The 20527-nt window shown below is 44.3% G+C and overlaps 1 protein-coding gene across 36 annotated transcripts in view; it reads right to left on the bottom strand.

Moving 5' to 3' along the window:
- The window catches only part of DTNA (dystrobrevin alpha), a 303097-nt gene that overhangs the window by 8236 nt on the left and 274334 nt on the right, over positions 1 to 20527 (bottom strand). For 25 of the 36 annotated variants that reach the window (XM_073679246.1, XM_073679234.1, XM_073679228.1 and 22 more), the window contains one exon: positions 19885 to 20011. In XM_073679246.1, coding sequence (XP_073535347.1) covers positions 19885 to 20011 — 127 coding nt within the window. Of the gene's footprint in view, positions 1 to 14324; positions 14373 to 19884; positions 20012 to 20527 lie in introns of all 36 variants that reach the window. The other 11 variants (XM_073679237.1, XM_073679261.1, XM_073679229.1 and 8 more) reach the window with 1 other exon arrangement.

Here is a 20527-nt window from a genome sequence, read left to right as displayed (position 1 = left end):
GTAGTGTGTGTGTGAGGTATCTAGTGTGTGTGTGATACTTGTGTGTGAGGTATCTGTAGTGTGTGTGTGATACTTGTGTGTGAGGTATCTGTAGTGTGTGTGTGATACTTGTGTGTGAGGTATCTGTAGTGTGTGTGTGATACTTGTGTGTGAGGTATCTGTAGTGTGTGTGTGTGATACTTGTCTGTGAGGTATCTGTAGTTGTGTGTGTGTGATACTTGTGTGTGAGGTATCTGTAGTGTGTGTGATACTTGTGTGTGAGGTATCTGTAGTGTGTGTGTGAGGTATCTGTAGTGTGTGTGTGATACTTGTGTGTGAGGTATCTGTAGTGTGTGTGTGATACTTGTGTGTGAGGTATCTGTAGTGTGTGTGTGTGTGATACTTGTCTGTGAGGTATCTGTAGTTGTGTGTGTGTGATACTTGTGTGTGAGGTATCTGTAGTGTGTGTGTGTGTGATACTTGTGTGTGAGGTATCTGTAGTGTGTGTGTGTGTGATACTTGTGTGTGAGGTATCTGTAGTGTGTGTGTGTGTGATACTTGTGTGTGAGGTATCTGTAGTGTGTGTGTGTGATACTTGTGTGTGAGGTATCTGTAGTGTGTGTGTGTGATACTTGTGTGTGAGGTATCTGTAGTGTGTGTGTGTGATACTTGTGTGTGAGGTATCTGTAGTGTGTGTGTGATACTTGTGTGTGAGGTATCTGTAGTGTGTGTGTGTGATACTTGTGTGTGAGGTATCTGTAGTGTGTGTGTGTGATACTTGTGTGTGAGGTATCTGTAGTGTGTGTGTGTGATACTTGTGTGTGAGGTATCTGTAGTGTGTGTGTGTGATACTTGTGTGTGAGGTATCTGTAGTGTGTGTGTGTGTGTGTGATACTTGTCTGTGAGGTATCTGTAGTGTGTGTGAGGTATCTGTAGTGTGTGTGTGTGTGATACTTGTGTGTGAGGTATCTGTAGTGTGTGTGTGTGATACTTGTGTGTGAGATACTTGTGTGTGAGGTATCTGTAGTGTGTGTGTGTGTGATACTTGTGTGTGAGGTATCTGTATGTGTGTGTGTGTGTGATACTTGTGTGTGAGGTAGTGTGTGTGTGTGATACTTGTGTGTGAGGTAGTATGTGTGTGTGATACTTGTGTGTGAGGTAGTGTGTGTGTGTGATACTTGTGTGTGAGGTAGTGTGTGTGTGTGATACTTGTGTGTGAGGTAGTATGTGTGTGTGATACTTGTGTGTGAGGTAGTGTGTGTGTGTGATACTTGTGTGTGAGGTAGTGTGTGTGTGTGTGATACTTGTGTGTGAGGTATCTGTAGTGTGTGTGTGTGTGTGATACTTGTGTGTGAGGTATCTGTATGTGTGTGTGTGTGTGTGATACTTGTGTGTGAGGTATCTGTAGTGTGTGTGTGTGATACTTGTGTGTGAGGTATCTGTAGTGTGTGTGTGTGATACTTGTGTGTGAGGTATCTCTAGTGTGTGTGTGTGATACTTGTGTGTGAGGTATCTCTAGTGTGTGTGTGTGATACTTGTGTGTGAGGTATCTGTAGTGTGTGTGTGTGTGATACTTGTGTGTGAGGTATCTGTAGTGTGTGTGTGTGATACTTGTGTGTGAGGTATCTGTAGTGTGTGTGTGTGTGATACTTGTGTGTGAGGTATCTGTAGTGTGTGTGTGTGTGATACTTGTGTGTGAGGTATCTGTAGTGTGTGTGTGTGATACTTGTGTGTGAGGTATCTGTAGTGTGTGTGTGTGATACTTGTCTGTGAGGTATCTGTAGTGTGTGTGAGGTATCTGTAGTGTGTGTGTGTGTGTGATACTTGTGTGTGAGGTATCTGTAGTGTGTGTGTGTGATACTTGTGTGTGAGATACTTGTGTGTGAGGTATCTGTAGTGTGTGTGTGTGTGATACTTGTGTGTGAGGTATCTGTATGTGTGTGTGTGTGTGATACTTGTGTGTGAGGTAGTGTGTGTGTGTGATACTTGTGTGTGAGGTAGTATGTGTGTGTGATACTTGTGTGTGAGGTAGTGTGTGTGTGTGATACTTGTGTGTGAGGTAGTGTGTGTGTGTGTGATACTTGTGTGTGAGGTATCTGTAGTGTGTGTGTGTGTGTGATACTTGTGTGTGAGGTATCTGTATGTGTGTGTGTGATACTTGTGTGTGAGGTAGTGTGTGTGTGTGATACTTGTGTGTGAGGTAGTATGTGTGTGTGATACTTGTGTGTGAGGTAGTGTGTGTGTGTGATACTTGTGTGTGAGGTAGTGTGTGTGTGTGTTACTTGTGTGTGAGGTAGTGTGTGTGTGTGTGATACTTGTGTGTGAGGTATCTGTAGTGTGTGTGTGTGTGGTATCTGTAGTGTGTGTGTGTGTGATACTTGTGTGTGAGCTATCTGTAGTGTGTGTGTGTGTGTGTGTGTGATACTTGTGTGTGAGGTATCTGTAGTGTGTGTGTGTGTGTGATACTTGTGTGAGGTATCTGTAGTGTGTGTGTGTGATACTTGTGTGTGAGGTATCTGTAGTTTGTGTGTGATACTTGTGGGTGATACTTGTGTGTGAGGTATCTGTAGTGTGTGTGTGTGATACTTGTGTGTGAGGTATCTGTAGTGTGTGTGTGTGATACTTGTCTGTGAGGTATCTGTAGTGTGTGTGTGTGTGATACTTGTGTGTGAGGTATCTGTAGTGTGTGTGTGTGTGTGTGATACTTGTGTGTGAGGTATCTGTAGTGTGTGTGTGTGTGTGATACTTGTGTGTGAGGTATCTGTAGTGTGTGTGTGAGGTATCTGTAGTGTGTGTGTGTGATACTTGTGTGTGAGGTATCTGTAGTGTGTGTGTGATACTTGTGTGTGAGGTATCTGTAGTGTGTGTGTGTGATACTTGTGTGTGAGGTATCTGTAGTGTGTGTGTGTGTGTGTGTGATACTTGTCTGTGAGGTATCTGTAGTGTGTGTGAGGTATCTGTAGTGTGTGTGTGTGTGATACTTGTGTGTGAGGTATCTGTAGTGTGTGTGTGTGATACTTGTGTGTGAGATACTTGTGTGTGAGGTATCTGTAGTGTGTGTGTGTGTGATACTTGTGTGTGAGGTATCTGTATGTGTGTGTGTGTGTGATACTTGTGTGTGAGGTAGTGTGTGTGTGTGATACTTGTGTGTGAGGTAGTATGTGTGTGTGATACTTGTGTGTGAGGTAGTGTGTGTGTGTGATACTTGTGTGTGAGGTAGTGTGTGTGTGTGTGATACTTGTGTGTGAGGTATCTGTAGTGTGTGTGTGTGTGTGATACTTGTGTGTGAGGTATCTGTATGTGTGTGTGTGTGTGATACTTGTGTGTGAGGTAGTGTGTGTGTGTGATACTTGTGTGTGAGGTAGTATGTGTGTGTGATACTTGTGTGTGAGGTAGTGTGTGTGTGTGATACTTGTGTGTGAGGTAGTGTGTGTGTGTGTTACTTGTGTGTGAGGTAGTGTGTGTGTGTGTGATACTTGTGTGTGAGGTATCTGTAGTGTGTGTGTGTGTGGTATCTGTAGTGTGTGTGTGTGTGATACTTGTGTGTGAGCTATCTGTAGTGTGTGTGTGTGTGTGTGATACTTGTGTGTGAGGTATCTGTAGTGTGTGTGTGTGTGATACTTGTGTGAGGTATCTGTAGTGTGTGTGTGTGATACTTGTGTGTGAGGTATCTGTAGTGTGTGTGTGTGATACTTGTGTGTGAGGTATCTGTAGTTTGTGTGTGATACTTGTGGGTGATACTTGTGTGTGAGGTATCTGTAGTGTGTGTGTGTGATACTTGTGTGTGAGGTATCTGTAGTGTGTGTGTGTGTGATACTTGTCTGTGAGGTATCTGTAGTGTGTGTGTGTGTGATACTTGTGTGTGAGGTATCTGTAGTGTGTGTGTGTGTGTGTGTGATACTTGTGTGTGAGGTATCTGTAGTGTGTGTGTGTGTGTGATACTTGTGTGTGAGGTATCTGTAGTGTGTGTGTGAGGTATCTGTAGTGTGTGTGTGTGATACTTGTGTGTGAGGTATCTGTAGTGTGTGTGTGATACTTGTGTGTGAGGTATCTGTAGTGTGTGTGTGTGTGATACTTGTGTGTGAGGTATCTGTAGTGTGTGTGTGTGATACTTGTGTGTGAGGTATCTGTAGTGTGTGTGTGTGTGTGATACTTGTGTGTGAGGTATCTGTAGTGTGTGTGTGTGTGTGTGTGATACTTGTGTGTGAGGTATCTGTAGTGTGTGTGTGTGTGTGTGATACTTGTGTGTGAGGTATCTGTAGTGTGTGTGTGATACTTGTGTGTGAGGTAGTGTGTGTGTGATACTTGTGTGCGAGGTGTGTGTGTGTGTGTGATACTTGTGTGTGAGATACTTGTGTGTGAGGTATCTGTAGTGTGTGTGTGTGATACTTGTGTGTGAGGTATCTGTAGTGTGTGTGTGATACTTGTGTGTGAGGTATCTGTAGTGTGTGTGTGTGATACTTGTGTGTGAGGTATCTGTAGTGTGTGTGTGTGTGATACTTGTGTGTGAGGTATCTGTAGTGTGTGTGTGTGTGTGATACTTGTGTGTGAGGTATCTGTAGTGTGTGTGTGTGTGTGTGTGTGTGTGTGTGATACTTGTGTGTGAGGTATCTGTAGTGTGTGTGTGTGTGTGTGATACTTGTGTGTGAGGTATCTGTAGTGTGTGTGTGATACTTGTGTGTGAGGTAGTGTGTGTGTGATACTTGTGTGCGAGGTGTGTGTGTGTGTGTGATACTTGTGTGTGAGGTATCTGTAGTGTGTGTGTGATACTTGTGTGTGAGGTATCTGTAGTGTGTGTGATACTTGTGTGTGAGGTATCTGTAGTGTGTGTGATACTTGTGTGTGAGGTATCTGTAGTGTGTGTGTGATACTTGTGTGTGAGGTATCTGTAGTGTGTGTGTGATACTTGTGTGTGAGGTATCTGTAGTGTGTGTGTGATACTTGTGTGTGAGGTATCTAGTGTGTGTGTGATACTTGTGTGTGAGGTATCTGTAGTGTGTGTGTGATACTTGTGTGTGAGGTATCTGTAGTGTGTGTGTGTGTGTGATACTTGTGTGTGAGGTATCTGTAGTGTGTGTGTGTGTGTGTGTGTGTGATACTTGTGTGTGAGGTATCTGTAGTGTGTGTGATACTTGTGTGTGAGGTATCTGTAGTGTGTGTGTGTGTGATACTTGTGTGTGAGGTATCTGTAGTGTGTGTGTGTGTGTGATACTTGTGTGTGAGGTATCTGTAGTGTGTGTGTGTGATACTTGTGGGTGATACTTGTGTGTGGGGTATCTGTAGTGTGTGTGTGTGTGTGTGTGATACTTGTGTGTGAGGTAGTGTGTGTGTGTGATACTTGTGTGTGAGGTAGTGTGTGTGTGTGTTACTTGTGTGTGAGGTAGTGTGTGTGTGTGTGATACTTGTGTGTGAGGTATCTGTAGTGTGTGTGTGTGTGATACTTGTGTGTGAGGTATCTGTAGTGTGTGTGTGTGTGATACTTGTGTGTGAGGTATCTGTAGTGTGTGTGTGTGATACTTGTGTGTGAGGTATCTGTAGTGTGTGCGTGATACTTGTGTGTGAGGTATCTGTAGTGTGTGTGTGATACTTGTGTGTGGGGTATCTGTAGTGTGTGCGGGGAGGAGTGTGATACTTGTGTGTGAGGTATCTGTAGTGTGTGTGTGATACTTGTGTGTGAGGTATCTGTAGTGTGTGTGTGATACTTGCGTGTGGGGTATCTGTAGTGTGTGCGGGGAGGAGTGTGATACTTGTGTGTGAGGTATCTGTAGTGTGTGCGTGATACTTGTGTGTGAGGTATCTGTATTGTGTGCGTGATACTTGTGTGTGAGGTATCTATATTGTGTACTGGGCTGCTATTTGGTCCCAGTCAGGCCCTGATCGCCGTACTCATGTAGGTGGCGCAATGACGTCATTGAATTCTGACACTCTGCAGACCCATAATTGGAGAGGAGATGGGCGCTGCGGTGCTGGGAATCAGGATTAGGCGAGTATGATCTTTCTTTCTTTTTTTTTATATTATCCGGTTGTGGGAGCCATCATATTATACACTATGTAATGCAGCGCCTTGCTGCATTGCTAAAATGTCCAGGGGGTGTGTTCTGGCTGACCATGTACCTCCCCTCAGGTGACTGATCACATGACTGACATCATCACAGGTCCTGTGTGCACAGAAAGATATAAATCCGCATGGTTTTGAAACAAGTTGGAGAGGCCTGGTGAGGCAAGAGGCTAGATCCCTGTGTTTGGGACCCAGTAGCCCTGGAAGGCACGTGGCTTGGAGACCATGGCTGGGGAGCCTTAAAGTCACAGCTGTGGCAGAACAGAGCTGAGAGAAGAAGCTAAGACCCGGCAAAGGTAAAAATGGTTCTTTATATGGACATTGATGCTGTACCTTGCTGAAGCTTGTATCTGAAGCCAAGCGGGCATAGCTGCCACTGAAAGGCTCTAGGACATTTCATGTGTAACATTCCTGCCAGCCACTGAGATGGACTATGTTATAAGCCGTTTATGATGTGTAATAAACTGCTGGACTTTAGTTTACTTGAAAACGTTGCATGTGTGCTTTAATTGACCTGGTGAAGTGAGTGCCCCCCAACTTGATCAATACCACTACCTTACAATTGGTGGAGAATGGGGGCAACTGCAGTCTGGTTGCTAGGGGTAACAGCACAGGACGACGAACGTGGATGCAAGCATCTTGCTGTGGCTCGGTGGGGTCATAAAGATTAAAGCATCTGGCTGTAACTCAGCAGGGTTACAAAAATTGTCGTCGGACTCAAACCTGGTTTGCTGTGGCTCAGCGGGGCCACGAAGATTAAAGCATCTGGCTGTAACTCAGCGGGGTTACGAAAATTGTCGTTGCACTCAAACCTGGTTTGCTGTGGCTTGGTGGGGCTACGAAAATTTTTCTGGGGAGAGTGGTGTGAGCAGAATCCCCAGACGGAATGGAGAAGGGGTTAGATGACCGGCTGCAAATGCTCTTCAACAAAATAGAGTATCCTGAGGAAATGCAGGAGCTGATAAAGATGGCTGTGAAGGGAGCAGCAAATGAGACTGAAGCTGTTAAGTGATTAAAGTGCCTGCAGCAGGTATTTGAAAAACAACAGCAGGTATTTGAGAAACGACAACAGGACTTGGTGCATGAATGGCAGGAGCTGTTGGCACCTTACAGAATGGTGGCAGCGGACCATTCCTTGAGTTCTCCTGTGGCGCCGGTACTATCCCAGAGTGCCCAGGGAGGTAGTAAGAGATGTTGTGAACTGAGTTCTAAGACTATTGCTTTTTTTTTTGTTAAAGTACCCCCTACAGGTGTGGTTGTCCTAGAGGGGGTGGAGTCTCAAAAGGGGGTGGAGCATAGAATACCAAAGTTGGTTACTAGTCGTGTGTTGGTACCGCCTAAAAATGACAATTCGACCGTTGATAACTGGGTAGCTCCAGTAGAAGGGGTTTGCGTCAAAGTGGGAGGTGACTTGTTAGTCCAGAACACCAGGGGGAGTGACACAGACCCCACAACTGACGGAGATACTACGAAAGTAGAAAGAGTTCAGTCAGGAGGAGTTTAACGAGGTGAGAAAGTCCCCCTCTCGTCGTCGAAGGCGCAAGGGTCACAAAAAAGTTGCTCCTGTAGCCTTTGCTGAAAGGGCAGATAAAGAAAATGCAATGCTGTGTGCCTTTATTCCGAGTGTGGATCCTCCTTTAGAAGCAGAGGAGATCAGGAGGGAAGAGGAGGTGACGTTGCCAGCAGCAACCTCCGGTACAGTATCAGACAACAATGAAGATCAGGTGGAAGAGTTGGATGCAGTTTAGCAGATTCGTTACAAGAAGGATGATCTACTGAGACAAAAGGATCAGGATCCGACAGCCCTGAAAGAGGAAGTGGCCAATCATGACCAAGAACTGGAGGAAAGCAGCGAGGAAATCAACCAATGGAAGGAAATGTTCCAGGAAAGTAAGGAGGACCTCCGAAAAACCAAGGAGGAGGTTTTGCAGTTGAAGCTTGAGAAGGAGGCGCTGCAGGATGAAGTTCAACCGGGAGCTGTGTGAATCCAAGAAGGAGCATGGTGAACTCATGAGGGAGCTGCAGCAATTCCAGGACCAAGTAAAGCCTCTAATGCAGGAGAAGGGGCGGCTGGAGGACTTTCTGTACCAGCGAGACCGGGAGCTATCCGCCCTGAAAGGGGCATTAAAAGATAAAGTGTCTGGTCACGACCGGGAGGCAGAAAAGATGCGTGAAAAATTCAATAGGGAACTGCAACAAACCAAGAGAGACTAGGAGGATCTCCTCAAGGTTAAGAAAAAACTAGAAGATGATAAGGCTGATGTAAAGCACATGCGCCAAGTGATTGAGACCACTCTACAGGACACCCATGATGAGAATGATGATCTCCGCAGAAAGATCCTGGGACTGGAAGCTCAGGTGATGGAGCTGCAGACGTTCTGTGATGATCTCCAGAGGGCAGAGACGTGCCTTAAGGATAGAATCTGCAGGATGGAGGCTGAACGGAAAAAGTTGGAGGAGTCTATCAGAGAAGCCACAGACCAGGGTCAGGAGTTTGCCACTGGAGAGGGGAGGTATGAAGTAAATACCACCTCGAATAATGCGAGCTTGGATGATTCGGTGGATGTAAGAGCCGAGATCAAGGAGTTCAAAGAGACGCTACAAGCCCATTTGAAGCAAGAGAAGCTTGAGAGACTGGCTGTCGAGAGCCGAGAGGGCGCATTGGAGACAGAGAGGTCTGAGAGAACTCTACTGATAAAGGAGCAGTTGAAACAGGAAGAGCTTCAGAGATGGGCTGCTGAGAGGCGAGTAGCTGAGCTAGAGGAAGAAGTTTTCGAGCTCAAAGGTCGCCTGGCAAAGTACCAAGCAGTGAACGAGGCCGCCTTGGAGAAGGAAAAGGGCAAACAAGGTGCGCTTAATCCTTTATACCATGAGAAGGTGGACCTGAGGAGAATTCTTAAGTTCATAGCTGTGAGTCAGCTCAGGGGAAGCATACAGGGTGAAGAAGCTGAAAGTCAGTTGTCCCTGAAACCTGAGCCAGATGGTCGTTTGGAGACCACTGGTGAGACAAACTTCTCGGTACAAGTGCCTCATAGATGTACCTGAAGATTTGAGAGAAAAATGCACCAACGAGTCCGTGCATGAAGCGTTTAAGAAGGCCGTGGGTGCCTGTATGGTGTACTCGACCTCAGAAGCTAAACAGCTGGTGGTCCTGTCCACAACCAAAGTCACAGTGAAGAGGGTGGCTATCCTAAGTGACATGCACTGGCGATGTGTTCGCATGAAGCGGTTTGTCCGGTTGAAGACGGAACAAGCCATTAGACATCTGGAGCTTATGAGAAAAGCTCAGTCTGCGGAAACAAGTCATCCGGGTGCCTCATGCTCTGGTAAGAAAGCTCATTGGGAGAAATGGCCAAGCCATGCAAATGATGGTAAAGAAGTCTGGTGTGATGAAAGTAAGCAGTCCACATGATCGTCAGGACTGGATACCAGATGAAGACGGCATGGTGTCATTCTCCGCTGTAGGAACGGAAGAAAATCTTGCATATATATGCATGCCAATGGAGTACTGAGTGACCTACCTGCGAGAGGTAGAACAGTTGAATCTTGCCAGACGGCGAGTGGAAGGACAGCATCGCCTGAGCATCAGAAAATGGCAGCCGTCTATAAATTGTGAGACCAGACAGAGAAAGGGCCCTCCAAATAATAGAATGGCTACAGTAGAAGTTAGAGTCCTTTCAAGATGTCCTGAGGATAGTGGGCGTGGGTTTAGAGGTAGTGAGACCTCCAGTAACTCAGGTCTGAGAGGCCCATACAAACGACCCAATAGAGTACGAGACCGTACGGAGTCGGACCGGACCTTTAGATACAAGGGCAAGTGAGTCACACTGCTGTACTGACCGCTGGGAGAGGGGAAGTCTGACAAGGTTACAACTGACCGCTGGGAGCGGGGGAGGTCTGACAAGGTTATGACTCGGAAATGTGACTTGACGAACTTAGTGACAATGACAGATGGTAGGTCCCCAAGGAATGGGCTAATGTTGAGGACTAATGTTCCAGGGGCTGAGCGGCGCAATTGTCAAGTACATGGTCTCTGTGTGAACCGTGGGTTATAATGTGATTGTGTATATTATGTGTTCAACCCCACAAGTTTGAACAGAGGGGGGGGGGATATGTAATGCAGCGCCTTACTGCATTGCTAAAATGTCCAGGGGGTGTGTTCTGGCTGACCATGTACCTCCCCTCAGGTGACTGATCACATGACTGACATCATCACAGGTCCTGTGTGCACAGAAAGATAAAAATCCGGGTGGTTTTGAAACAAGTTGGAGAGGCCTGGTGAGGCAAGAGGCTAGATCCCTGTGTTTGGGACCCAGTAGCCCTGGAAGGCACGTGGCTTGGAGACCACGGCTGGGGAGCCTTAAAGCCACAGCTGTGGCAGAACAGAGCTGAGAGAAGCAGCTAAGACCCGGCAAAGATAAAAATGGTTCTTTATATGGACATTGATGCTGTACCTTGCTGAAGTCTGTATCTGAAGCCAAGCGGTCATAGCTGCCACTGAAAGGCTCTAGGACATTACATGTGTAACATTCCTGCGAGCCACTGAGATGGACTATGTGATAAGCCGTTTATGACGTGTAATAAACTGCTGGACTTTAGTTTACTGGAAAACGTTGCATGTGTGCTTTAATTGACCCGGTGAAGTGAGTGCCCCCCAACATGATCAATACCGCTACCTTACAACTGCTCAAAAAAATAAAGGGAACACTCAAATAACACATCCTAGATCTGAATGAATGAAATATTCTCATTGAATACTTTGTTCCGTACAAAGTTGAATGTGCTGACAACAAAATCACACAAAAATCATCAATGGAAATCAAATTTATTAACCAATGGAGGCCTGGGTTTGGAGTCACCCCCAAAATTAAAGTGGAAAAACACACTACAGGCTGATCCAACTTTGATGTAATGTCCTTAAAACAAGTCAAAATGAGGCTCAGTATTGTGTGTGTCCTCTACGTGCCTGTATGACTTGCCTACAACGCCTGGCATGCTCCTGATGAGGTTGCGGATGGTCTCCTGTGGGATCTCCTCCCAGACCTGGACTAAAGCATCCGCCAACTCCTGGACGGTCTGTGGTGCAACGTGACGTTGGTGGATGGAGCGAGACATGATGTCCCAGATGTGCTCAATCGGATTCAGGTCTGGGGAACGGGCGGGCCAGTCCATAGCTTCAATGCCTTCATCTTGCAGGAACTGCTGACACACTCCAGCCACATGAGGTCTGTCATTGCCCTGCATTAGGAGGAACCCAGGGCCAACCGCACCAGCATATGGTCTCACAAGGGGTCTGAGGATCTCACCTCGGTACCTAATGGCAGTCAGGCTACCTCTGGCGAGCACATGGAGGACTGTGCGGCCCTCCAAAGAAATGCCACCCCACACCATTACTGACCCACTGCCAAACCGGTCATGCTGAAGGATGTTGCAGGCAGCAGATCGCTCTCCAAGGCGTCAGCAGACTCTGTCACGTCTGTCACATGTGCTCAGTGTGAACCTGCTTTCATCTGTGAAGAGCACAGGGCGCCAGTGGCGACTTTGCCAATACTGGTGTTCTGTGGCAAATTGCAAGCGTCCTGCACGGTGTTGGGCTGTGAACACAACCCCCATCTGTGGACGTCGGGCCCTCATACCACCCTCATGGAGTCGGTTTCTAACTGTTCGTGCAGACACATGCACATTTGTACAAATGGAGGTCATTTTGCAGGGCTCTGGTAGTGCTCCTCCTGTTCATCCTTGCACAAAGGCAGAGGTAGTGGTCCTGCTGCTGGGTTGTTGCCCTCCTCCTACGGCCCCTCCACTTCTCCTGGTGTACTGGCCTGTCTCCTGGTAGCGCCTCCAGCTTCTGGACACTACGCTGACAGACACAGCAAACCTTCTTGCCACAGCTCGCATTGATGTGCCATCCTGGATGAGCTGCACTACCTGAACAACTTCTGTGGGTTGTAGAGTCCGTCTCATGCTACCACGAGTGTGAAAGCACAACCAACATTCAAAAGGGACCAAAATATCAGCCAGAAAGCATTGGTACTGAGATGTGGTCTGTGGTCCCCACCTGCAGAAACACTCCTTTATTGAGTGAGTCTTGATAATTGCCAGTTATTACTTGGAGTTATATTCTGTTTAAGTGTTATCTTTATTTTTTTGAGCAGTGTATATAAGGGGCTGTGGGCCATCATGCTATAGATAAGGAGCTGTGGGGGCCATCATGCTATAGCTAAGGGACTGTGGGGCCATCACATTATATATAAGGGGCTGTAGGTGCCACTATAGGTGCCATCATACTATATATAAGAGGCTGTGTGTGCCTTCATGCTATAGATAAGGGGCTGTGGGTGCCATCATATTATACACTGTATATATGGAGCAGTGGGGCCATCATACTATAGATAAAGGTAGATAAGGTGCCTTGGGGTCATCATACCATACATAAGGTGCTGTGGGTGCCATCATACTATATATAAAAGGGGCCATGGGGGGGGGGTCATCATACTATATATAATGGGAAGTGGGTGACATAATATAGTGTATAAGGGTCTGTGTGGGGCATTATACAGTATATAGGGAGCGGTGGGGGTCTTAATATAGTTTACAAGGGTGTATGGGGGCCATCATACAGTATATATGGCACTACAAGGGCCATCATACAATATATATGGGGCAACAGGGGCCATTATACAGGATATAGGTAGTTGTAAGGGACATCATATCGGTTATAGTGAGCTGTGGGGACCATCATACAGAGTGTAGGGAGCTGTGGGGACCATCATACAGTGCATAGGAAGCTGTGGAGGCCATCATATTATACTACTTTCTATGGGACATTATTATTTTATAGGCTGCCTCTATCTGGCCCTTTGTCTTTGGAGCACTAATTTGTGGAGGGATAATCATAGTAATGAAATATTTGAAGTATTGGGGTTACTGTTCCACGCCAGAAGAGCAGCCAGGATGGGGAGGTTGTGAAGGTTGGGAATAGATGGGGATCGTGCTGGAAATGTGAGAAGTCAGATGTGTCTTTCTTGTAATCTCTGCAGACGAGTACTGACTGGAAGAAACTGTTATGCGAGTCTGGACCAAATTAAAAAGACGAGAAAAGTAAATGACTCCATCATAAAGCACGTCAGCTGTAAGTCCCTATACTGTATATATCTGTACTGTAATCTCTGTAATATGGTTGGCAGGACTGGTATCCGCCATTATATGGTCACCGTATGGTGGTAATATTAGTCTTTTCAATAGCGTTTTTTTCCCTTTAATTTAGTAACTGCTTAATGCATTTCAGTCTTGCAGTGGTATATGTATGGCGGTATTATTGGTCTTTGTACAGTGTGTGTTAAGTAGAGGCATATTATAATACTATGTACTCACTGTGTAGTGATAATGGGCATTGTGTAGCAGTATTATTTTGGCCTTGTATAGTAGTAATTTTGGTAATATTGGTCTTCGTATAGTGTATTTTACGTTCGCAACAGTGGTATACTGTAATTATATATGTATAGATCCGCTTTTAAGTGGCGGGGAGGTTGTATGGGGAAAATGCATACTTTGGGGCTTGGGCCCATGATCTTTTAGGACCCTAGCAATGCCACTGAAGACCAGTGTGAAAAATGTCAGTTTTGATGAATCGGGACCAAATTTTTGATATAATGGCTGATAAGGAACCATTCTATCTTCATACTAAACTTTGTAATGTTAGGGCTGCTTAGGGTATGTTAACATGGGTTTTACACGCAATAGATTATATGTCCAGATTTTCCGTATGGAAACTCTGCTGTGTTAGTTTTTTTTTTCAGTACCAGCAGGGTGAATGAGTCTTTATGAAAACTCATCTACAACCTGTGCAAAAAGAATCTGCAGTGTAAAGTTCTGCAAATTTAACATCCAAGCATGTGAATTCACACTGAGGATTTTATCTTTCATTGAGTTTGGTTAAATCAATAGAGAAACTGGAGTAAAATCCATGAAAAAAAATCTGCATGTGAATTATGCAGATTGTGCCACAATTGATATTTGCAATAGATTTATTTCTGTGTATTTTATTTTTTAAGTGTCTTTCGTTGCGAGCAGTGCTTTGCTCACTAGGCATTGAGTGCCCTCTGCTGTTCAGATGACGCCATATTCCTCCATGAGTCCTCGCAGCCATTCAATATACACATTAACTACATAAAACAAGCCTCATAAGTTATTTCATTCATTACATAATCAGGCAGATGAGTTTTGGACTATGGCTTCCCCTCAACTGATTAATAAAAAAAATAGTGCTATAGTGGAAAATACTCACTTCTGAGGGGAAGGAAAGAGAACAGTGCATTCAGCCCTGCAAACTGACCTACAGGAGAAAAGAGTCAGATGAGGACATTATTATTATTATTATTTATTATTATAGCGCCATTTATTCCATGGCGCTTTACATGTGAAAAAGGGGGTATAATACAAGAACAATTACAATAATCTTGAACACAATGTGACAGCGACTGGTACAGGAGGAGCGAGGACCCTGCCCGCGAGGGCTCACAATCTACGAGGGCATAAGTATTAATGGTGTTCTAAGGGTACTCATACACATTAGATAAAAAGTTGATGGAAATGGCAATTGATACTCGTTCGTTTTGGCTGACTAACATCTGTAATAGTCCAAACCACTGATCGCCTTTGTTAGATTTTTTCGGCCGATGATCTGCACTGTCAGCATCAAAATACTGTTTGGTGTAGATTATTGGCAGATGTAATCTGAAGCGCATATGGGGCATCACTGAGGGCAGCGCGGTGGCTCAGTGGTTAGCAGTGCAGCCTTACAGTGCTGGGGTCCTGGGTTCAAATCCCACCAAGGACAACATCTGCAAGGAGTTTGTATGTTCTCCCCATGTTTGCGTGGGTTTCCTCCGGGTTCTCCGGTTTCCTCCCACACTCCAAAGACATACTAATAGGGAATCTAGATTGTGAGCCCCAATGGGGACAGTGCCCATAATGTCTGTAAATTGTCTGAATTGTAAAGCGCTGCAGAATATGCTGGCGCTATATAAGTAAAAAGATTATTATTATTATCATCACAGTGGATGTGACTGGAAATGGGGTCCGCCTGGATGGCCGGCACTCACTTCTTTTAATTGTATCTGTGTTTTAATGATAAGGATACAGTTAAACACTGGCCCTTGGCTCCCTGCTCCATCACTAGCTCTGAGAAGTCTTATGCTCAATTGGATCTACTGCAACTAACTGGTTGCAGATGGCTCTCAAAACCTCCCACAACTCAGATCCTCTCAGCAGGTGCAAATAAACAAAAGTGGAGCAATATATGGCACTCATTGAAATCAATATACAGTGCCTTGAAAAAGTATTTTAACCCCTGAACTTTTTCACATGCTTTCACGCTTCATCTACAAACTTAAATGTATTTTATGTAATATATCAACACAGTGTGGCAAGTATTTGTGAAGTGTAAATGATACATGGTTTTCCAATTTCTTTAAAAATCTAAATCTTAAAATTGTGATGTGCATTTGTATTCAGCACCCTGTAGTCTAACACCCCTAAATAAAAATCTGAGTGACCAATTGCCTCCAGAAGTCCCATCATTAGGAAATTGAGTCCACTTGTGTGTAATTTATTATCAGTATAACTACAGCTGTTCTGTGACAGCCTCAAAGGTTTGTTCGAGAACATTAGGAATCAAACAGCATCATGAAAACCAAGGAACATAGCAGACAGGTCAGGGATAAAGTTGTGGAGAAGAGTAAAGGAAGGTTAGTGTGACATGCAGAAGTAGTGCTGTTGCTTCCAAAGCATCCAGCAACTGTTACAAATAACACAAGCACAGGAGACAGGAAGTGTTTCGCTTCAGAAGCATCCAGCAACTAGAGGGGTTAACACAGTCACAGGAGAGGGAGTATTGTAGCAGAGCCCCAGGGGGATTGTGGGGAAATTGTTATTGTAGTTTGGCTGAAGCCAAAGAGAAAGGTGGAGTTTCCTCTGGATCTGTCACAGGGATCATCTCCCTCATCAAACCCTCTCACCCTCCATCTCCATGCAGGATAAATAATGCTGTATACTATTGTGTCCTTGTGAAGGAAAAGCCTGTGGTTGTGTATGAATAGAAGTGTGGTGCTAAGAAATCTAATCTATGCTGAATTATGCTACTGAAGAGACTGTAATACTGTACCTTGTGAAGAAACTATTGTTACTGGAGCCGGTTGCTCAAGAAACTCAGACTGTACTGTAATGAAGATTGTTGCTGTAATATCCCTGAATTGCACTGGCCGTGCTTCAGATTAAATTAAACTGTTAAACTGTTGAAAAAGACTCGTCAGATGTGTCAGGTCAGAAATTGAATCTATCGTGTGCCTGAGAGAAGCTGCAGCCTATGGTCGCCCAGAGTAACGGTTGCCCCAGGATTCCAAAGAATTCATGAAACCCATCTCGCCCTATTTGAACCTAGCGGCCTGCATGTAACATTAGGTTATAAAAAAAATAGCTAAAGATCTGAACAGCTCATGGAGCACTGTTCAATCTAATCCAAAAATGGAAGGAGTATGGCAAAACTGCAAACCTACCAAGATATGTCCGTCAACCTTAACCCCTTTACGACCTTGGGATTTTGCGTTTTTTGCATTCTCGTTTTCTGCTCCCCTTGTTCCCAGAGCCATAGCGTTTTTATTTTTTGGACAATAAAGCCATGTGAGGTCTTATTTTTTGCGGGACGAGTTGTACTTTTAAACGCCATTACTAGTTTTACCATATCATGTACTGGAAAACAGGAAAAAAATTACAAGTGCGGCACAAGTGCAGTGAAATTGCAAAAAAAATGCAATTCCACAGTGTTTTTTTTTTTTTCTTTCCACGTTCACTGGATGCTAAAACTGACCTGCCATTAATCTTCTCCAGGTCATTACGAGTTCGTAGACACCAAACATGTATAGGTTCTTTTTTATTTAAGTGGTGAAAAAAAAAATCCAAATTTGCTAAAAAAAAAAAAAAAAAAAATATGGCGCCATATTCCCAGACCGTAGCGTCTCCATTTTTTAGGATCTGGGGCCGGATGAGGGCTTATTTTTCTGAGCCAGGCTCACGTTTTTATTGATACTATTTTGGGGTAGATACGATGTTTTGATCACCCGTTATTGCATTTTATTGCAATGTTGCGTCAACCAAAAAAACGTAATTCTGGCGTAACAAGAAAAAATTCCAAACGCCGTTTACCAATCGGATTAATTATTTTTTTATATTGATAGATCGGGCGATTCTGAACACGGCGATATCAAATATGTGTATGTGGGGTTTATTTTTTATTATTTTATTTTGAATGGGGCAAAAGGGGGTGATTTAAACTTTTATATTTTTTTTTAGTTTTTTAAAAACATTTTTTTTTACACTTTTTGCTTGCTTCAATAGTCTCCGTAGGAGACTAGAAGCAGCAACTGTCTGATCGCCTCTGCTACATAGAGGTGATGAACAGATCACCTCTATGTATCAGAAATGCTCCTGTGCAATGAGCGCCGACCACTAGGTGGCGCTCGTAGCGATCTTTACATGACAACCACTGGGGTCTGCTGCAGACCCAGGGTTGTCATGCCCACCCATCAGTGACCTGCGATCACGTGACGGGGTCACCGATGGGCGGGGTAAGTGACGTGCTTCCGGCGCGGCGCTGTCAGAGATTGACAGCGGCATTTAACTGGTTAACAGCCGCGGGTGGATCGCGATTCCACCCGCCGCTGTTGCGGGCACATGTCAGCTGTAATAATCAGCTGACATGTGCCCGGTTCTGTGCGGGCTCACCGCCGGAGCCCTCACTGAACCGGGGGTGATGGCCTGCAGCGTACTAATACGCCCCAGGCCAGAAAGAGGTTAATGGTCATCCCAAGCAAGAAGAGCACTAATTAGAGAAGCAGTCAAGAGGCCCATGGTCTCTCTGGAGGAGCTGCAGAGATCCACAGCTCAGGTGGGAGAATCTGTCCAGAGGACAACAATTAGTCACATACTCCAGAAATCTGGTCTTTATGGAAGAGTAGCAAGAAAAAATACATTTTTGAAAGCAAGTAATAATTAGTCCTGTTTGCAGAAAACTAATGCTGCACATCACCATGAAAACACCATCCCCACTGTCAAACATGGTGGTGGCAGCATCATGCTGTAGGGATGGATTTCTTAAGCAGGAACAAGGAAACTGGTCAAAGTTGATGCGAAGATGGATGGAGCTAAATATAGGGCAATAATGGAGGAAAACCTGTTTGAGGCTGAAAAAAATGACTTGCGACTGGGGCGTAGGTTCACCTTCCAGCAGGGCAACGTCCCTTAACATACCGCCAGAGCTACAATGGAATGGTTTAGATCAGGCTAGGGGAATCTTTTTTTCTGCCAAGGACCATTTGGATATTTATACAATCATCATACAAAATTATCAACTTGAAATTTATCCTCCTATATTTGGTCAGGCAATTAATTAACTCACCCCTAATGTGATGGCTGGAACTGCTTCACTTTGGGGAGGTGTGTAATGTTAAGTGGTATTGATGATGTTGCTACTTGCACAGTCGTTTCCAGGTTTGTGTCAGTTTGGAGTGCAGTCAACTCTTTGCGATAAGTTTTGTAAAGACTTGATCTCAGCAGTAAGATATTCCGAACACACGTTTATCACACTGCAGGTCTGCTCACAGTGGGAAATTCATCATTGCTCAAGTTACAATTATACAACTCAAGCAGCGTGAGGTCTGCAGTATACATCACATAGTTTATACATCACAGCTTACTTTGAGGCTGCTGGGTATACTTCACATAGATAAAGTGAGACTATTGTATACACCACATAGGAGACACCAAGACTGCTGTATATACAACACATAGGAGACACCAAGACTCATCATATCATAGGATACACTGGGCTGCACCTTATACATTACACAGGGGCTGCAGCATATACATGATATAGAATACACTTGGGCTGCAGTCTTCATCAGTAGGTATAAAAGCACAGAGTAGACCAAATAAGCCCACAAAGTAGGTCCTGATGCTGACACTGGCCAGCATCTGGACGTAATCCTTCATTACATGCACTGCAGCATTCAGTAGTTCTCAATGTGAGAAAGAATTAAAGGATCAGCAGGACCCACTCGGAGAGAAGGACATCGTTTAAAGCCCTTGGGCTGGAGGTTCCTCACCCCTGGTTTAGAACAAAGCATATTCATGTGTGTGAATGGTCCAGTCAAAGTCCAGACCTAAATATCATTGAGAATCAGTGCCAAGACTTGAAAATTGCTTTTTACAGACGCTCTCAATCCAGTCTCACTGAGCTAGATTGCAAATAATGGGCAATATTTTCAGCCTATAGATGTGCTAAGCTGGTAGATACATACCCGAACGACTTGCAACAGTAATTGCAGTGAAAGTTGGTCCTACAAATTATTGACTCAGGGAGGAGATTTAAATTTTTAAAATAATTAGAAAACCATGCATCATTTCCTTTACACTTCACAAATACTTGCTACTTTGTGTTGGTATCACATAAAATGTCAATGAAATATATTTAACTTTGCGGGTGTAGCGTGGAAAAAAGTGCAAAAGTTCATGGGGTATGAATAATTTTTCAAGGCTTTGTATCTAATGCATGGATATCAGTGATCCCAGTGATCCCTCCAGAGTGAGAAATGCCCACTTTAAACTCAATCTTCTAAGTAGCTCATTTAACGCTCAAGATTTTGGTTGTTCTCCACTTGTCTGGCTCAGATTCTTATATGAATGAGAACTATTTTGCGTAAATTATGCTTGGGTCATTTGTAGGGAAAATTCTTAGTCATCACTTGTTTAGACCAATGTGTTTCTTGAGGTAGCAGCACAGTTCTGTTTACCTGGTAGGCTTCATCCTGCAGCTTTTGTTTCAGATATTCTTCCATTTTCAGCTCATTTTCAAGTTGGCGCACAGAGTCATTCTCATAAGTTTCATCATCGTGACGGTTATATGCATCTTCAGGGACTCTGCAAAAATGTTTAAAAAAATAAGAAGAAGTAGTTTCAGCTTCCTTAAAAAATCTGCCAGTTTTAATCCTAAACAGAATACTTAAACAATCACATACAGTTGAAACCAGAAGTTTACATACACTATATGAAAAGACACATATGCATGTTTTTCTCAATATCGGACATGAAATCAGAATAAACCTTTCCCGTTTTAGGTCAATTAGGATTACCATAATTTTTAATATTTGCCAAATGCCAAAATAATGAGAGAGAGAGAATGGTTTAAGGCATTTTTATTACTTACTGCAAAGTCAAAAGTTTACATACATTTCATTAGTATTTGGTACCATTGCCCTTAAACTGAATGACTTGGGTCAAAAGTTTGGGATATCCTTCCACAAGCTTCTCACAATAGTTGGTTGGATTAGAATTGGGGCCCATTTCTCCTGACAAAACTGGTATAAGTGATCCAGGTTCATAGGTCGCCTTGCTCGCACCTGCCTTTTCAGCTTTGCCCATAAATTTTCAATAGGA

This window comes from Phyllobates terribilis, unplaced genomic scaffold (genome assembly GCF_046119375.1).
Source record: "Phyllobates terribilis strain yellow unplaced genomic scaffold, ASM4611937v1 Scaffold_4__5_contigs__length_816908805, whole genome shotgun sequence".
NCBI lineage: Eukaryota > Metazoa > Chordata > Amphibia > Anura > Dendrobatidae > Phyllobates > Phyllobates terribilis.
The sequence above is the reverse complement of the archived record's forward strand: the minus strand, read 5'-3'. Positions and strand labels throughout refer to the sequence as shown.